Source organism: Folsomia candida, unplaced genomic scaffold, assembly GCF_002217175.1.
Source record: "Folsomia candida strain VU population unplaced genomic scaffold, ASM221717v1 Fcan01_Sc002, whole genome shotgun sequence".
Taxonomy (NCBI): Eukaryota; Metazoa; Arthropoda; class Collembola; order Entomobryomorpha; family Isotomidae; genus Folsomia; species Folsomia candida.
In genome coordinates this window covers 1857060-1877779 of record NW_019091194.1, presented here as the reverse complement: position 1 = coordinate 1877779, position 20720 = coordinate 1857060, and the positions used below count along the sequence as shown (strand labels likewise).

General features: G+C 37.6%; 2 protein-coding genes across 7 annotated transcripts in view; both read right to left on the bottom strand.

Annotated features, from left to right (window-relative positions):
* LOC110843907 (protein pangolin, isoforms A/H/I/S) overlaps window positions 1–20720 on the bottom strand; it is a 113214-nt gene that overhangs the window by 61548 nt on the left and 30946 nt on the right. The gene's annotated exons all lie outside the window — the stretch shown is intronic.
* Window positions 4264–7180, bottom strand: LOC110843908. The gene is made up of 9 exons (XM_022089966.2): window positions 6550–7180; window positions 6391–6474; window positions 6203–6274; window positions 6048–6125; window positions 5859–5969; window positions 5721–5796; window positions 5471–5654; window positions 4896–5395; window positions 4264–4820 (listed from the first exon to the last, which is right to left on the bottom strand). The coding sequence occupies exons 1-9, from the start codon at window positions 6651–6653 to the stop codon at window positions 4428–4430; spliced, it is 1602 nt and encodes a 533-aa protein (XP_021945658.2). The 5' UTR covers window positions 6654–7180; the 3' UTR covers window positions 4264–4427.

The following is a 20720-nucleotide window of genomic DNA, read 5'->3' as shown; positions in this document are numbered from 1 at the left end:
GGCGTAAAGTTGATGCATTACAAGTATAAGTAAAGAAGACTCAAGTGGTTGCATTGCTGAGTTGCATTTCAAATAATTCAACCCTAATTGAATTTCCTCTCAATGAAACTGAGCGATTCTCTCGATTCGGACGTACTTTTAAAAAAACTTGGGGAGTCGATTGGGCTGGACGGGTGGCAGGGCAGACAGGCATTTTGTTAGAGGGCTAAATACGAGATCCGATCCCTTTTATTATTATTACCCACTTCCGGACCATATTACACAGACCAACAGTAAATGCACATATGTATGTACCTACCCCACCACTAATTCGACTCTGTATATAATTTTAGGTGCACTAACTCTTTATCTGCTAATAAGCAGAACCTGATTTGTTTCACCCACGGACCACGCTTTACTTACTTACTCACTTGTCAAGAAGAAAAAGGCTGAAATTCGCAGGCCAACAAATTAAATAAATCTTTACTTCCTTCATTTTCTCAGCTCAATAAATAAATGAGTTATTTATTACTATTTTACTCCTCGACCCACCCACCCACCACGTCCGCTTTCTATTATATAAATACATACCCATTTGATAAGCAAACCCTCCCCGGCTTAATTATTGTAATTATCGCTTCATTTTTTGAAATGTTAATTCTATTCAAATCCCAATCAAGATCTAAATCTTAAAAACTAGACAGGCAGTGGTAGCAGTGTAGCGTATACGTAAATGTGAATTAATGATGTAAAATAATACTTCATCAATTGTATGAAGAGCTGGTCCATTTTAAAGTTAACGTTTTTTAACATTTGTTAATTAAAAGTTTCAGGTTACACGGAATTAAGCTCAATAAAAGCAACATGCCTGATGACAAGTAGCAGGATAATAATAAACTCTGTTAATTCGAAGCTAATTGAGATTTCAGTTTTAGTTAATCGAACCCAATTGGAGAGGAACCGTGCTGGATGGATGGAATGAGTCAATTACTTTGCTTGCGTTATTACATACTTGGAGAGAGAACAATGGAAATAAATTTGCATCAATTAACAACAATTTCTTGCCATAAATATATTATTACTTCACTCACTCATGTTATTGATATTGATAACGATTGAATGAATTAAGTTAACAAAGGAGGAGAGGAACGGTGGTAATGTTAATTTATGGAGAGAGGGGAGCGTGAAATTCCAAATTTTAAGGCAAGTCACATATTTCATGGGGTAGAAAAAAAGTGGAAAATTGGTTCACATAATAATAATAATAAATATAAATAAAATGAGTGAACAGATTTTTTGACAGGTTTGCTTTTTTAGGCTATATATGGAAATGGAGAGGTAAATTAATGTGTAATTTTGGATGGAGAGTACAGGAACCTGTTCGTATCATTAGTTTATCAACATTCAAAATAAATCAAAAGTGTCGTTGAAATCACGAGAAATGTGATCTGATCGATTATTAATGGAACTCGGTTTTAATGTAAAGTGGACCCCAAGGGATCACTCTCGGAATATTAACGATGCTTGGGTAATATTTGCTCCTTCAGTAATTTTTAAGGTCAAACTGTGCTCTTCTTGAATACAAAGTCCAGTGTCTGCCATTATCATTGGGGTACTTGTACCTCCGTGGGGGTCATGGGTGAGGAATGGGTGTCTCGTATTTTATAAAAAATGTATTTGAAACATTTTCAAAACAGTAGTAAAAATAATGCGGAAATTTTAAAACGACTCGAAATAAACGAAGTATAAATCTATACAAATTTAAATTATTTCCCAAAAATCCTATCCTTTTAAAATCTCACTTTTCTACCCCATTCCTCAAAAAATCAATCTCCTCTCCTCCATTCACATTTCTTCCAGAATATCGATAAATGATAATAATCATATCATGCAATTATTGAGGAGCCCTTTTCCTCCCTTCCAAGCACCCTCGTTATTATTAATCTAACCAGATTCTTGTTATCTCTTATACAGAAATGTTACGTTATTATGCTGCCATCTCATCCTAGTTTCCCCGATAAAAAATAATATCTACTAGTAGAAGAAGCAGGTAAAAAAACTCTTCTTGCTTCATATAAAAGTTGAAGCCCATCATAATAATAATCATCGTCTTCTTCTTCTTCGATGTCCAGCTAGCTAGCAGTCGAAACCAGTCCCTTATTACACGAAGACGAAGAGAAACAAAGAACCCCGACTGCTTTTGTTCATGTTACTGGCCCAACCTGTGAGAGTAATGAACAGCCAGTAAGAAGAACAAGTCCCTTAAAATGCCTACTTTTTACCATTAGCTCTGCTAATCACTCCACCCTGTCTGTAATCACGGGCTTTTTATCTCCTCTCACGTTATTTATTATTCCATCCGTCCATCCATCCATCCATCGACCTATTGTTATTAGCTCGTCTCCAAATTCAAATTGTTTGTAGGGTTTGGTTTGGTAAATAAGTTTTCAAATCGTAATTTTAATCGGGACGAACAGTAAAAAAATGTAATATGCATGCATGCAATGCAATCCCATGATGAGTTGGGCAGTCAAATTACCTCGGCTTGATCACATCACACATTTACCTCTCTAATTTGCTCTATTTACGGGATGAAGTCGTGTGTTGGAGGAAAAAAGGCTAAGATTCACTCACTCGCTCAACAACCCTCTGTCCGTCATCTAATCATGAATATGGAACAATGAGCAATTAGAGAAGAACACTATTTAAAACATGGTCATCCTCAAATTCAAGAATGTTTAACAAAATCCGTCCTTTCACCACCACTTTTCACCGTCATGATTAATTAGCAAATCGTATCTATTTTCGTATGCACATTGAAATACGACAAATTCATTTAACCAGCGTCAAAGTGTGCCCGACCGACAAGAACAACAATTGAATCGACCGATTTAAAACAAATCTCAGTTATGTTATGTACCCACATTTTTTAACATTATTCACTCCAAGCACGTCCTTTCGCACTCGCGGCATCCTCTCTCCCCGTATGACGGGAAGGAATTACATTACATAACAATTTATTATTTATACAATATATGCGCATATACCGCATTACTAACTGGTGGCAACGAGGTGGTTGTTGTGAATACTTACCCAACAATAAATAAGTAATCATCACTCTCTTCTTCGTCTTTTATCCCTTCCGTCGCATGCAAACGTATGTCTCTCTCTCGACTAATTCCCACTTGACATTGACGCTTCTGCCTGCCCGGCATGACATTGACACTGACAATGAGAGGCACACACTACTACTTACAAGAAGTCATCGTCTCCTAACAGCGGCATCATCGGCATGTCAATACATTTACATACAGAGAGATTGTACTTCTGTATCTCGCGAGTAATAATAATTGCTTACACGAGGACTGCGCAGAATAAAGACATTTTTCAATTTGTGATGTTATTACGACAGGTTTCTTCGGAGAGGAAGCAATAAAGTAATTCTATCAGGAGACGAGACTATTCCCACACGAAGTAGAGAGAAAAAAATTGAATTTATTTATTTACCAAACCGTTAGTTTAGTAATTGCGGTGGTTTGTATAAGATATGTCAATAAGTCAAAGACAATGGTTTTGTCGCAGGAGGGAATTAATTTGTTGTGTAACAAACATGATAATTATGTATAGCATATGATGACCTGTAAGTAAATATTTACTAATATGTTGGCGTTTTCTCTCGCAAAATTTCTGCTGGGCACGTATTTATTTATATATTAAAAAATAACCACTCCGATGGACAGGCCGACGGACGGACGGATGGAGGATGATAAACCAGATAATTGTTTTGTGGAAAGAGGAGAAGCGGTCATTCTACATAATTTCAGTGTAACTCAATTGTAGGGAATGAACAAACAAGAAGGAATGTCCAGATTTAAATTCAGAACATCCGGATATTAACCGTTGCTGGCAGTGGCAGAGGCGTGGTGGAGATGATGGGAGCCGGCCGAGTTCATGGCCGCCGCCGAACCGACGAGGGGGTGGTGGTGATTGAGCGGTCCGACGGAGGAGCCTGATGAGTTGGACGACGAGAGGGGAGGCAGCTTGTAGGGGGAATCGCGGTGGGAGTGGTGGGGGTGACCTCCGTGGGCTGTAGGCTGCTGGTGAGAGTGCAGATTAGTGGGGGGAGACTGAGACACGTCCGGACTGTTTCCAAGACTCGAGTTATGATGGTGATGATGTGCATTGTTCAAGTTATGCTGTGAAACTATGGACTGATTATAATGAAGGCAAAGAGTCAATTTGCGTTGTTATCAACCTTATGTAAAATTAAACAAGTATGACAGGTCCGTAGTTCTAAACGGTACTTTACTTCGGGTATATTTAATAAAATTCATCTAAACAGACATAACACTGTGAGTCACCTACGCCTCAAAACAACAAATACGTTCAATAAACAACTCATAAATTAAAAAATCATTAACATTTATATTAATTTGCACCGGTGCAAATTAATTCCGCATCTTCATCAACGTCTCGCATTCCGCCTTCAATGTATCCTTCTTATAGAAAAAGCTGTCCGGTGGGTTTGGGAACTCCCGTAGAAGAGCAGCAGCATCTTTCACACGTCTCCACGCTGGTTTTAAGTCAGGGTCGCTTGGGTCATATTGCAATACGATCTCTTCTTCTCCAATCCGAATTGGGAGGGTGGTCAAGTCTTCCAAAGTGCAATATTTGTTTTTGGGGAGTTGTGACCGGTCACCCGTGGGGACGATGACGAACAGGGGTACTTTTTTGGTGACATAGGTTTGAACCTTTTGGTACAGGTGCCATGGAAGATCGGCGGCTTTCGTGTAAATGTATCTTTCAACATGATGTTCCTTGTTGAAGAGATCTCCATATTCCTAACAAGTACATAAACGAAGTCCAACAAGTTAGACCGGTCTAAAATAAAATGGGGAATAAGCACATCAACTAACCATGTAGAATGATTCTGCAGTTGATCTTGTAGCAGGAGAATCGCACATCCTGGTAAAAATCTCGTACAGGCACTTTGGGTCTGTTGGGTCAAATATCCTTGGATACAGTTCCGAACTTGGATCGGACAAATGATCTCTACTTGAAGTGATCCCTCTTTTCTGTCCTCCAGAAATCCCGGGATAAAGGCCATATCCATTTGCCGAATCCTCCTGTGGAACCGGTTCCAATTTCTGGATAGTTTCCCAGGGGGTAGGTTCCTTTACTTCAGGGCGGCAAACGCCGGCCAAGTATATTATCTCCACTTCCGGAGCATTTGGCCTGTTTTCAGCGTCTCGTTGTCTTCGTTTCTCGAATTGTGGGTTGTCTGGTTCGTTATACCCAGCTTTTATTTTTCTTAAATTCGCATTTGAAGAGGATCTCATGCTTTTGGCATAATATGCTGCCAACTTCTGTTGTTGATTTCCTGTGTTGACGTAATAACCTCTGATCCCATTCCATCCTACACCAAAAATAAGGATTCATGACGTTTTCGTTCACAGTTAAGTAAGTTGTACCGGTACAAGGATTCACTTACTTTGTGAAAGTCCAATGGGGGTAAAGTTGATCTCCACATGCTCCTTATCATTTTGGCCCCATCTTGCCACCTTTTTCAAACGTTCCAACTCCACGTCGTCCCTTCGTGTTACATCTTTTAACACAGACTCGATCCAGTCCAGCAAATTTACACGATTTGCTTGATCTTTGTTGTTGTTGGACAGCTGTGAAAAATAGCAAAATATCTCAGCATACTAATAAATAAAAAAAATAATTTAAACATTACCCACCTTGCCCCACTTTGGATGCGGCTCAACTTCGTTGGAACCGATTCCACGTGGACTGGGACCATCATTGTTTTCTTCCCTACGAATCAAAGTTAAAACTAACTATTATTGACCTTTATACTAACTCGTACTTGCACATACTTAAATATTGGGGGTTTTGCCACTGTTGGGAGTGGAGATGCGTCGGATCGGGAGACCGGAAGTGATGTCCGCTTTCCAAGCGCAACTGGTTTAGAAGTCGGAGTGTTTGTCCTACAATTACATCATGTCAATTACACCCAGATGTTTTTATTTTGAGACCGGTCTCAGGGATTTGAGAACAAATCTTACCGAGTCGAAAGAGGTGTCCTGGTCGTCAACCATACGTCACTTGTGGGTGTTGGGGCAGGAAATGGACCGTTTCCCCGACTGGTGAATAAAACACATACAAAGGTAAATAACCAAAATGGCATATTTTTGTGATTCACAAAAACAGTGTGACCTACCCATCATCATTCTTTTTGAGAAATTTCGGAGCTGGCGGATACTCGAAAACCTCAACTTCAGACTCATCGTCACTGGATGTAAAATATAAAGAAATCTTCATTTAAATTAACCCAAACAATTCACCTATTTCACTATTTCGACCGGTCGAATGATAATAGTTTAATAATTAATTGAATGTTTTTCTTACGAAACGTCGTAAACTTCAGGAATCTCGTCCTTTGGAGGGGTCGAATCATTCGTCGCAGATTCGGCTGGCTTCTTCTTGCGTTTCCTGTAAAAACAATGGAGGTTACCCAACTGATGATAATTATTTCACATTTTTGACCTGTCAAATATTTCCACTTACGCTGCAGCTGCTTTCTTTTCTGAAATCCTACGAGCAAACGCTTCAAATGGTCCTGAAGTTACTTTCGGACTATTTTTCACTGAAGGGAGTCCTTTGGGGGGCATTTTCGAAGAAATGGCCTTGACAAAGGCCGTTGTTTTTTTGTATAAATGTTTTTTTTTGGAAATTACGGAGGAGGAAATGTTCGCGTTCGAGCAGCTGACGAGTGGGAGTGCGAATGGGGTGTGCTACGCATCTTTGCTGCACGCAGTCAACGACAAGTTTGGACCTGTCCAAATCGATTGACTGACAGAATTTAATAACGTGTCTCGACTCGACGTGTTTACAAACTGATTATTTGATTGCCCCGCATCAGGACTTTTCATTCTGAGTCGGGTTTTAGTCTCATTTGGTTTATGCTCCGAACTCCAGTTGGATTTAATGACTGCAATTTTTCTAATCTCTCGCCCTTTCTTTCGCATGCATGCATGCCTCCGGATTAGATTGGATTTTGTATATCACATATTAATCCACACACCCAAACGGCTAAATGTTTCACTTCATAAAACCTTAATAATAATACAGCAGCAGGAGGAACAAACGAGGTTCAGATGGGTAATCATTGTCCGGTGGAAGGATAGTGATTTTGTTGCTTCCATTTATTTACTTATCTAGGAAAAAGAAGACCAGTAGCGAATTAGTCTCCTTGACTAGAAGAGGAATCTTAATAAAATTCAACCATGCAGGTTTCTCCTTACACGAGAGGGAGAGAGATTTACATACCAACTATAACGTAATTTTAGGTTATCTCTCGTTAAAATCTTTCAAATCTAATCCAATTCTTAATAAAAAAAAGAGAACGAAATCTTGTTAATTCGCCAGGTCCAGATTTTATAATGCGGAGATCTTATCACCATCACCATCATCATCTCGTCCCGATGCAAAGTTTAATGTGTAGACTGGTCACATTCACATTTATGCGAGTGAGCAAAACAAGCTACCAAAAGTAATTTTGATTGGAAATACGTCTCGCAGATTAATGACACCGATAAATCAATCGTAAACCTGCATACTTCAACTTTCTTCATTCACACGGCATCATTTTGAATGGCACCATTTCAAAGGCTATAAATATTTAGTGATTTGCCATTATAAATCAATCAATTCCTACAAATTGACAACCTTTGCGTGACAAATGGGTATAAACCATTTATTTACAAAATATTTGCATGCATAATTCTAACTGTGAAATCCTGCTTGTTGTCAATATGTATTTGTTGTAGGAATCATTCACTCTGATTTTAATACCTAATGGTTGATGGGGGAAATTAGGAAATTTTTTATTCTGGACGCGACTCATCGAAAAACAAGTACCCGAATATATCTGGTGGTGATTGGGTCTGCTTCTTGGTAGTAAAAAGTACATGCCAAAATGTCCCGGAGCAATTTTCATCCACTGATTATTCAGTCCAGTCAGTGGTGTGTGCATACTGAATTTTACTTTGTCTTCTTCTTATGAAACAGATAAGAACATGGGAAAACTTGAATTCTTGCTTAAACCGGATTGTCCAGTCTCCCCCCTCGCGTCCAAAATGTATGAAATCAAATAAAATTCATTTCTATAGTCCAGTCAACTTTCATCGGTACATATTTAAATTTTTCACTACTCAAAATATTGTGAAATGAAACTCATTGTTCAAAATTTATACCTACATTTCATTTTCTCGTGGAAATTACGAACTTTTAACGGAAAAAAACAAGTCGCATACTTTTACGTCAACAATTATGTGTCTGCTAACTAACTAACCAACCAGCATACGGATGTCATTAAGGAGTCGCATAACTATTAATTATACAGTTCGTGTGTCTCATGTCAACTTTATCTTGTCTTTTAATCCGTTTACACTGCATTAGCACCAACTTCTTGGTACCCTACCTGCCCACCTTATCTAACCAACCAGCCAGCAATATCCGTAATACTGGGGAGGCCGGTTTCACTCAACACAATTACCAATGATATAGTCCTTTATTTTGCACGCCCATAAAAATTGTACAATTCTTGTTTTTTCCAAAAAATCGAGGAAAATCGAACAAACATCTCACCCACCTCACCTTCTCGCGTTAATTTATCACCTTTCCTTCCTCCCAACAACGAGACAAAACCACACATGGGACGACGACATGCATCACTTTGCATTATTATTGCTCATTGTGAGGAAATTTACAGAAAGAAAAATCCATTTTTAAATTCAATCTTGCCTCAAAGTCTGCGGCTTTCTCTCTCCAAGTCCATTTTCTGTGGGGACAAATCATCATAAATCTGCCACAAGTTTGACGGAATACTTTGATTTTGTGATTTACTCGGAGGGAAGATTTTGTTCTTCCCTCTTTTGTTAAGAAGGAAAAAGGAGGTTCTTCTTCTTCTTCTGCGTATCATTTCATTTAATGTTATTTGTTATGTTATGTCCACCTTTGGACTTGCCCTTTGTTCCGACTTGATGGATATGCCGATCAAAAAATAAGAAAAAATAAGAAGGCGAGTTTATCCATCTACTGAGTTGGCAACAAACCCTTTGGAGAAAAATCTACAAAAATAACTGACACAAAATCTGGACAAAAGACTATTAAATCGAATCCTAAATAGACAAAAGGGTTGAAGAAATATTTAGGCAAGAAAGGAACCAGCACAAAACCGCGTTTGAAATCAAAATATCCAAACATGGACTACCCTACTACTCATTTATGGATGGATAACGCTTTGTTGAGTTAATCATTTAAATGGTACTACGTCCACAAAATACATCAGACCATCTCCTTCTGGATAAGAAGAGGAGAGATGGATAAGGTACACACAGATTTCTCGTCCTAACTTCCTGCACAGCATTCCTCTCTCTTGTAAGCACCTGTACCAACACGGACAAGTTTTTAAGGGAGAAAGGATAACATTAACAAAATCCTGACTAGCTGTTTGTTTAATGTGATCTTATTGTTACCCATCATGTCAAGAATGTAGATGTGTACGTATGCATCCAAGTTCTTAAAAAACCATGACCATGCAACCAACCATACAAACTAACTGATGGATAGATGGATGATGATGAGCATAAGAAGAAGATTTCTTACTTAATAAAATAAATGAAAAATTACAGCCTGGATTATTATACAAGGAGTTCTTCTCTGTCTCTCCCATTTGCACAATGTAGTTAGTTACCTTCGACGACGAGATTGTGTGCTTGGGCATAATAATTCTTAATATCGACACAACTTATGAATAAAATAAATCTAGAGATGCAAATGTTGCCAGGAAAAGGATGGATGAGAAATTATGTACAAGTTAACTTCTCATCAGGTTTGCTTTACTTAATGGTAATGTGAAGTTGCCTTAAATTACCTCTCAGACTTGGAGCAGAGGGTGTGAATTGCCCTGTAAATACTTTTTCTTTTTAAAATTCACTTCATTTCAAATTTGAAATTTATTTCCATTTACAACCCTCAGAAATGCATAGGAAGGAAGGAAAAAAAGTGTTGAGCCCTTAAAAACTAGGCCCAACACCACCACCCTTCGATCCCATGCCACGATTCTTTTACACTTTCTTCTTCTTCTTCTCGGATGTAAATGTAAAATGTAAATTGTGCTCGTAAATGGTAAATCATAAAGCAGGGCAGGGTTACAGAGTAGATTTCCAAAGTCTGGTTGATCTTTGAGAAGAGATGAAAAAATAAACCAACTTTTTTCCTCTCTTTCGTTCCTTAAATTATGAAAGGAGGGTGGTTGGTTGGCTGTGGAGTGTAAATAACTCTGTCGCTGGTAAAATAACATGTGCACCTTACTTGTAACGTAATGTATGCACAATAATACCTCATCCCACTACGTATGTACTCTCAATCAATCTCGACTCTCAGTTTGCTTTCCTTTCTCCTTCATTTATTTTATTTATCAAGGAGCCAAGAAGTTGTGTAATGTGCAGAGTCGTATAACGTAACGTAACGTAACTTTACGTAACTTAATGTATTCATTCCAGAACGGTTTTAAAATTTTAGAATTTCCATTTTTGAACACTTGGATTTTAAAACATGGTGAAATCGAACTCCAATAAAAGGGACCCTGTTATCCTCCCATGAATAAAGATTTTAAATATGCTAAGGGACGACCACTCTGGGTCTGATGCAGTATGGAACCATTTGTCACTTTGTTCCTACGTATGTAGCGTATGTAGGCAACATATCTAGTCAAGATTGCCACATGTTTTACCCATCCTCGGAAGAAGATAGTGTTACGTTTCTCCACTAATTTTTATGACCAAACATAACCTAACCCAACCGACTTTACGTTTACATGTACATATGTCTGTACGTAGCTGGGAACAAGTGTGTAATGTAATAACAAGTAGAATATATTTCTATATTGTACTGACTGTTACTTGTTATTCTCTCTGGATTGGGGAAGGTTGGGTGTGTATTTAGTTTCCGTTTAATGCATGCATAATAAGACGGACGATGAAAAATGCTACCATTTCCTCATAATTTGTTTAATCTTTTCTCCCCTTTAATGTTTTTCACTTCAAAGGAATCTTTACACGAGAGATACTTTTGCAAATGAAATTTTTCAAAATTTCCTTCCCTCATACCTATGTAAGAAATAGCTCAAAAATCATCAGACTTGTGGCTTACTTCAAGTTCAAATTGCGCATAACTTAACTTATCTACGTGCGTATATACCTTGAAAAACTAATATTTGTACGTTCTTGTGGTGGAGGAACGTCTCGGAATTTTAATTCGTACAGACAGACCAAAGTCTAAAGAATTAATCGAGACGGTAATATAATGGAGCAATGCATACCTTTTCCTATTACTCACAAAGGCTTCTTCTTTCATCTTTTATATTTTCACTCTGATTTTATTCTGCCTTTCAAAATCGGAATTACTTACTTGGTCTCGTGGTTGGTGGGATAAAATAACGTGAAATGATGAGATTTATGGAGGGAGAGTTGCAAAATCTTCCTCATCATTTCTCGAGAATTTGTTTAATCATCTCCTTCCTCCAAAATTGTTTTATTAAAGGGAACGAAATTTAATTTAGATGTGGAGTCAGCGTTTCGGTTTTTGGGTTGGAAAAGAGAAAATTTGTAATTTCAGGGGTTCGACGTCTCCAATATTTCGGGAGGAATAGTAGTTATGTAATGGCAGAATTTCTCTTACATATTTTCACCATTTTTCCCAGGAGTGAAGTTGACGTTGACACCTGGTCATTTTTCATGGCATTGTGTCACCTCATAATTTTTATTGTGTTTCGAATCGAGAGAAATTGACCCTCATCAATTCTCCCCTTTTGTTGGACACCTTTCTAAATGGATTGCTGCCTACTACATGAACCAGACAAGTTGTCGCATAAAGGAAAAAAAGACGGATTCACACTCTAGAAAAATAAATATTTAGGGAGACAACACACTTTGAGTTGGAGAAAAGAAAAGAAAAATCAATCCTTTTCACCCTTATTTTTTCCCGATAAGATATTTACCATCTAAAATTAGCAAAACTTATGTAACCCAAAAATAAATTTGAACACTTTTGAATCAAAATTATCTCAATTTTTGCTAAATTTATAAAAATACTAAATTTGAATTTTTCCTCATTTAAAATAATGTAACACAACAAGCTAGATAACTGCATGGGCACAAAAGAAAGCAGCCCATCACAGCAGGTCGCTTCTTCTTTCTCTCTCAGCAATAACTCAACCTGTCCATTTAGCAGTCAACAAGGCAACCCATTCACTTTCGGGCCTTGGAGACATCACATCATCCGTCTAGGCTAAACAAGCATACAAAACTTTCCCCATTGTCATTTCCTCTCTCTCACCGATTCACCGAACAAAACACGTCAATATATTTTACCTTTATGGAAAATCACAATCAGGCAAATAAAATATCCTCGTTGTCCTCTTTTTAGCACGGTGTATCGCCTCCTTACTTACTTAGTAGTCAGTCACATGCATATGTATCTCGTACTCATTCACCCTCTCCCCTAAATAAACAAATGGATGGATGGATGGATGGTGTAATGCTCTCGCTGTATGAATAAAATAATAACATATCCGGATGGATCTCTCGGGTTTTATGAATAATGAAACATCGCCGGGACAACAATGCGGGTGGCGACAACGACAAATCTCTTTTCTCACTTCCTCACCCTTTGCCGGTAAAATCTGCTTAAAAGCATTTTTAACCAGGTCTCCCCGTATCAGAATTAACAATTTAAGTGCAGTTTTATGGTCTGTATAAGAATAAGAAGAACTTGATTTAAGTGATAAATCAGTTTTCTTTCGCCTGATTTATGTCTGTGACATTTCACCAGAGTTGACAACTGGATTTGGTGGGATGTTAGGTTGGACAGGGAGAGAAGAAAAGAAAAATATTTATTTTGCACACACATTCGATTTCCTTAAAGCCACCCACCTACTTACTTCCCAAGAAAAATGATTAATTTCAAACACCCCCAAGAAATTTGCAAAACATTGGAAGCTCCAATATCAAAACATCATTAGTTATTTTCTTCATCGGATGAATTATTAAGTGCTTTTTTATCATCGCTCTACTCTACTCTCATCCTATTTTCAGTTTCGTAGAGGTTTCTTTTTTTGTCGAGAGAAATCCTGCCTTTAAAAAATGAGCAAAACCTGAAAAAAGTCGAGGTGATCCATTTATCAAGAAAGAGAGAACGGAAGTTTGGGAAGTGAGGGACAAATGAGTACAAGTTATGTAAGCATACCATTATACGCCACCGACATGGATACTCTTTTAAAATCCAGTCGGTAAGTAAGTTGGAAGCTGGGACGGATCGCATTCTTTCGAAATTTTATACACAAGACGAGAATCTTCGAGCTGGAGATCACACAAGAATTTTTAACCAAGTCGAGAAAACAAATGGTGCTGGATACCAAAGTGTCACGGCGTAAAGTCTTGGGTGAAAAAAAGAAGGAGAGAAATCTTCTCTTGACAGGAGACTGATACTGATTTGTCAAATTAAGGGGAAAATAAATAAAAAAAAATCAGGTTTTTTTGTAAATGTGCGAATTTCACGCCAAATTTAGAAATATGGATGATAAATCTTATTCGTAAAGTAAGAAGATATTGATGACGATCTGCGATTATTATTTACAATATTATCAATCTGGCGACCAAGCGACAGGCGACACGAGACGACGGCAGGAGGATAACAATAAAAATAAGAAAGAGCAAAGTCACTCTCCATCCCCTCCTTCACATTTTCTTCCCATGTTAACATTATTACTACATTTATTATAATACGACTGTACACTGAAGAAAAAAATCCACCCCCGTCCGACCTGTCACCGTGTCGGAGCCTCATCGTGATCGATTCCAACATCTCGTCCTCGTCCAGTCCACTTCACAATAATTTCAACAACATAACAACACAATGAGAAATGAGAAGCATGCCCCGTCCAGGTTTATTTAAGGACAACCTTGTTAGATTCAAATAACAAATAGGTATGTACTTACAGAGAGGGAAATGAGAAAGGGTTCCAGATCCAGAGAGGAGAGCAATTTAAAATTGTCATCCCTTTTTCTAATCACACACACAACGACTACCTGCCTTTTTAGTGGAGGAGGAAGGCTTACATTACGGAAATTTAATCAGAATCGGATTTAGGTGACAGGCATGAAGAATTAATGCAGGGGACGAAACGACATCCGACCCAAGGACCAAAAACTCATTTGTTTCTGAGCGAGTTTATTTCATTTGTATGACTTTCGCCCCGGAAATATGAATTGGAAACTTTATATTAAATTTAAAAATAGTTAGGTTGAATGTGTTCATCTTTCAATTTTCTGAAATTTTAAACCAAGCATTTTTGAAAGTCGTATAAATCTCTCAATTATTTTGCATTACACACAACTTCAAGTCCTCTCCTCCCTTTTCCTTCTGCATAATACAAATTCTTCGTGATGATGATGCCATGACATAATAAAAAATAGCCACGTTTTTCATCATCCACCTCGTCCCTTCAAGTACAATTGAAAGACTTTATTACAACTTTGTAAACACGGACAGACATTTCCATAGTCTACGCATGCATACCATCCCATACAACACTTTTTTTACCACGGCGGCGCCATTTGGCGGTCCACTGCAGCCGAATTAATTGTTCCATGGCATATTTTACGAGATGTTCGACTTAATACGAAGTGAGTGGTGGAGCTATGGAGCTATTTCTACATGGAATCCATCCATCCATTCACGGTCATAAATGTATTGTTCAATTAGATATTTCACCCGATTCAATAAAGCGTCACCACCAAGCACTTAAATCTCCTCACCTCACCTCACACAACGCGAGCGACTCTTTTAAACGGTTATGACTTGACATGACATGAACCTGACTTGGTTGGTTGGTTGGTGCCCATTATACAGAAAGTGACCATTCCCACTCCTTGATCCATTCAAGTTTAATATAATTTCAATAATTCTATCGTAAAATTAAATTATGTGTGTTTCACCATACTTTATATACATCCCTTCATCACGATGAGTGAGTAGATACAAAACTTTCCTAAAATCTCACCACCACTAAGGTTTTATTGAATTAGCGAAAAAAAGATGAAATATTATGACTTTGACCGACCAGCTTGACCCGTCGTCGTCATATTCATATTATGCAGCCAACTAGTCATAACTATTTATTTATTAATCCCCTAAAAATTTAAAACTTTGTACGCAAAATCGGCTAATTTCACTTATCCAATCCACTAACTAAAACTGTATGAAGTAAAAAAAAACAGGGTATTTATTATTTATCATCATTTATCCCTGTTAAACGGTTAGGCTCATAATTGATGGGGTTATTCCACCCATCACATCACGCTGCATGTATTTACTTCACATACGTATACATGCCTCGTTAGCATATTTCACGTTAAGTATTTTAGATGGTCAACAACTAATCGTATAAGAGCAAGACATCAATATTCCTTCTCAATAATATAATTTAAGCAAAGTTGGTTAGTTAGTGTGGTGTAGTGACCACTCAACCCGAGTTGACTTGTCTTCGCGTCTTTACTTTATTACAGAGGAGATGAGATGTCATGTCAGCATGGCATCATGGTTGCATTATTTTTTACACAGAAAACACAAGACGAGGTTGAGGTTGAATGTTAAAACTTAATCTTTGAGACGGAGAGAGACCACTGTTATGCATTACGGACGAGACATAAAGAAAGATGCATAAGGCACAAGCTGACTTGTTGTTTGTTACTCGCTTTTTCTATGTACATTATTGCATCGCATGTCGTGTAAAGAAAAAAAAGTATGGTATAATAGCAGGGCGGAAAACAAGATTGAACTTAACTCGGTATGTATGAAAAAAATATGATGGGGGAAGAATGAATGCAACCGAATTTGTGGTTGTGCATAAGTTTTATGTGACAATTTTGTGTCACGAAATTTTTTAAGAAATTTACTAAAAATAAATTATGAATTATTTTTTTAAATACATTTATCTTGTGCTTAATATGGGAGAAAAACATGAGTATGAAATCATTTAGTATCCTCGAGGTCCAAGGGCGCATTCCTGTTTCGAGTCGGGACGGTGTCTTAATATTTTTGGAAATATTCGTAATATTTACGAACTAGTCGGCAACATAGCCAATTCATGCATTAACCATTACAAACAAATAACCAGATCATGTCCAATAAATATATGCACTTCTAATCGGTGCGGCGTATAATTAAACCAGTGGCAAAGTAAAAACCGCAGTCGCTGGCTGTCTGCTAAATACCACTCGTCTTCTACTAACTACTACATACTTCTTCTCCATGTCGAGAGTAATGTGTCTTTAACCGACTTTCTATAAATAAAAGATAACACAATTTAAGCACTAATTGGACCAAACGAGAAGAACAAGACAAACCACAGACGACAGAAATAGAGCAGACAAGGCCTTATCAGTAGCAACAACTTGTTGTTACATGTCTCCTCGGCTGGAGGGAAAATAAATATCCTAATATCAAGGTTTAATTATTACTCGATGATTTCACTCATGCTGAATAAAACGCTATGAATGATAACATTTTTATTTATGCAGAGTTGTAGACATTTGAGTGCGTAGAATTATATTTTTTTATTTTAAGGTATCCTCCAACCTATCAAAATCGTAATAATACCTAATAACCCACCCCATCAGCCACGCTATCCAAAAACCCCCATCCAAAAAGGGATCCTTCTTCCCTCAATAAAGCAAACTACAATACAAAAAAACTTGATAACTCAGAAGCCAAGAATAGAGGGCGAGGAATTATTAGTACTTATAATAAAAAGCACTTAGAACCCATTAACACATCATCATCAAGCCAACAAAACCCAAAAGCCAGTGTCCATCAGCTTCTTCTAATTTCTTGTTAAGCCTCCTTAATGAACATCTCTCTCCTATGTCTTGAGAGCATTGGCGACACACACATAACACGCTCTAAACCTTTTTTCCTACGGAGTAATACATATTTAAGAAGAAAATATAACCCTCTCGCCATCATCCACCTTACACTTTTTGATAACTTAAATAGTTTAGTTGTTAACTAATCCACGGGGAGAGAGGGAACGAAATAACGCTACTTTACTTCCCACTCTCGCAGGTCAACGTCAACGCGTCCTTGTTTACTTTCAGGGATTAAAGTCATCACATCTCACATCAAATGTCAACTCTTTAACACTGCTTAGCACTAATATCTCCTGACACTAAGAAAGAAACTCTAAACTGCGAGTAGCAGTGGCAGTAACTATTTAAGTAACCTTTGACAGGTCCACCTGCAAAATTGTGAGTACTAGCTCATTCCACGACTTGATGCCTCGCCTCAGCATTTTCCATCTTTCAACAAAACTATATAACCCATAATTTATGACTCCTCTCTTCATCTTTACTTACTTACTTTTCCAAATTACGTGAAATGACTATGCACGAGAGAATCAGAAGAGAAGAGAACTCTTAATTCAATTTATTTTAAACTTTAGTAGTCGCACAATAAAAAAAAGAAAACAGAACGAACTGTTGGTTTTTAGAGTTGCCATTTAAAATTAAAATTCCATCATGTTCCGGCAGTAAAGTTAATGTCATCGTGATGAGTTTGCTTATACAAAATAAATGGACGACATTATGTATAAAAAGATTTAAAGACACGGCCGTAAAAAAAGAGTATGTACGTCTTCTTACTTGTTCATTTTATCGGAGAGAGATAAGTAGAGTGGAGACGTAATAAAAGCGCAATTTGGAATTTGGATTGGAGATAAAAACAGAAAACGACATAGTTTCATCAGTTGTAATCATAAATTTGGGGGAAAAACTGCAAGAGTCCGAGACGTGGTGGTTGCTCCCGTTAATTCATTCACTTCAATTTCAACAACTTCTTCTTCTTTTTCTTCTTCTACTATACTTGTCCCAAAATAAGTCGTCGACGACTGCTCCTCCTCGGTCTCTTTATTCACTGGGAGGAAGAAATAGTGCATAATTCGTGGATGGAAGAGATGCTGAATTCTTTTTTAAATCGTCAAAACACCCGAGCAAACTTGGTGGCTTGGCTTTTTCCCTCTCGCCTCGCACGCAGCAGATTTACGAGAACCATACGATATGTTTTGTTTACTTCATTAAAGACTTGGTAACGTAACGTACGACGTAAACCAAGCTAAACTTGCATGGTTGGTGGCAAGCAGAGACAGAGAGATTTCTTTTCTTGAAGTCAAATGGGGTCATAAATTGAATTGATTGTTACACAAGAAAGCACCGAATTCTTTGGCCAAACCTTCGAATTAAGAGATTAACCTTTACCACAGTACAGAGAGCGACTAACTAAACTAACTAACTACCAAAAGGATGGATGGATGACGTGATTTAATGTGCCACCAAAAACTAAAGGACTAAACCAACCAACCAACCACCCACTTTTATTTTGGAATAGTGGTCTCCCTAAGAATTATTATTATTCAACGAATCACCCTTTTGAACGGAATAAATAAGTTGATCACACGCGTTCATTCCACCAAAATCTGAACTCGTCCTAATCGAACAAATGTCAAAATATAAGCCGGCATGTGTCAGAAATAGGGCTTTTGATGAGAAGAAGACAGCCATAAAGAAGCCATCGATAGAGAAACCGTTTAACCACACCACGCATTGATTCAACGTCACCCACGCCACGTCCCCAGTCCCCACACACAGAAAACGAGTTGACATGCGACATGACAAGTGTCAATCTAACCTGAATGGTAAATAGTGTGGATCAAGGATTTTTCATACAATTAGGAAGAAAGGGTTCCAGAAGTTCATACGCACACCTGCCTTATCTACTCAAACCTTTCAAAATTTTGGAAATCTTTCAATTTCTGGGACCAATTTCCACGAAATATGTGTTCCCTTCTTATTAACATTTCCACTAATAATCAAATCACCACCTGTGTCTGTCTATGTTATGTTTCCCTTAAACCAAATTTATTTAAATTTAAAATTCCCCTAGATAGCAATCACTCTTGAAGGAAAAGCTGAATATTTTCCAATTTCAGATTTCCATTCCTTTCACACACCACTTAAACCCATGGATTCATACCCTTAAGGGATTTTCACACCAAAATGAGACCCTAACTAACATATACGCAATCTCACGGGTACAACAAGGAAGACGTTCACTCACATGTACAAAATCAAAACTAGTATGATAAATAAACATGGTTTCATTACTTCAATGTGGTTAAAGCACATAACAGAATGGAATCAATTCTGGACCCTGGAGAAGGAAAATGCTTATAAAAGTCTCTGATTAACGCCTAACAAGACGACCAAGCTCGTTCTTCTTCCTCCTTCCAACTGCAATTCAATATTTTCTATGTAGCCTCGGAGGAAAACATCAAACTCATCAGCAGCTGTCATGAGCCATTTGCCTTGATCAACAACCAGTTCTTTCTTATGCAGTACAATGTATGTAATAATAATACAAACACACTCCTTCTTCTTCTTTCTAAGTCTCGTTAAGTAATTTACATCGGATAACCGACCGGGTTTGGAGAGAAAAAAGGACGATTGAGAAGAAAACCGGTATGTAAACCCGGCCTAGCACGATTTCTTACCATGCATGCCCATCACACTTTATTGAACAGAGATACAAAGAAGAGAAGAAGAAGTTCCAGAAATTGCGTAAAGGCAAACCTACGAGGAGAGGAGGGAGTCGTCGTCAATCGTCAAAAGTAAATGAGCCCAAAAAATAAAAACTACAGAATCCATCCGATCATTCCAACCACCTCGAGGTGATGCGGCCAACACTTGTGTTTACTTTGGTATCAAACTCTTTTTATTTCAATTTTCCATCATTTTCTTACTGGAGGAAGGAATCAAAGCAGGATCAAAGATGGGCCAATCATCAAAAATCAAGAGAGGTGGATTACACAGATGAGATGCCTTTTTATTTATACTGCTCCTCTAACTAACGAGGAGATGAAACAATTCATTGTTTTCATTATTTAGAGGCCATGTTACCATTAAACGAGTAAATAGAGGAGGAGGTTCAATCACATCACGTCACTCGGGTTAATCAGCCTTTTAAATTATTTTTACAAAATGGTCGCATTCGGATTGGTTTGTCGGCGTAATGAGGAAGATGAACAAGGTATGCCGATTAACGAAAATCGGATGTGCGAATTTTGGCCCGATTTTATAAGCAAGAATTTTCATAATCTTACAAGTTTTCCTGCATTTTACAACTTCAGGAATGGGGGACTTACCTGCAATCAAGTAAAAAAAATCATCGTTAATATTAATCATTCATTTATCAAGGTACGTAACAACTTTCCACAATTTTATGATAATTACACTAAACAAATTAGTCACACCGTTTTTTTGAAATGTTTACTACTTTTTAAATCTAATGATATTTTCTTGTAAGTTTTTTTTATCCATCACACACACATTTCGTCTCCCACAAAACCATAAGCTTGTCATGAAACCCTTTTGCACCTCATTATCTTAATTTGCATACATACATACTCCTCAGTCAGAAGTAGTCATGTTCATCCTTAAAGCCTGGAGTAAGTGTGGAATTCCTCATTTTTTTCACTGGCTTATTAGCATGTCTCTCCCATTATTCCGGTCCAGCGAGCAAGTAAAGTTACACCCGTTGTTACACCATGAACAAATACGCAC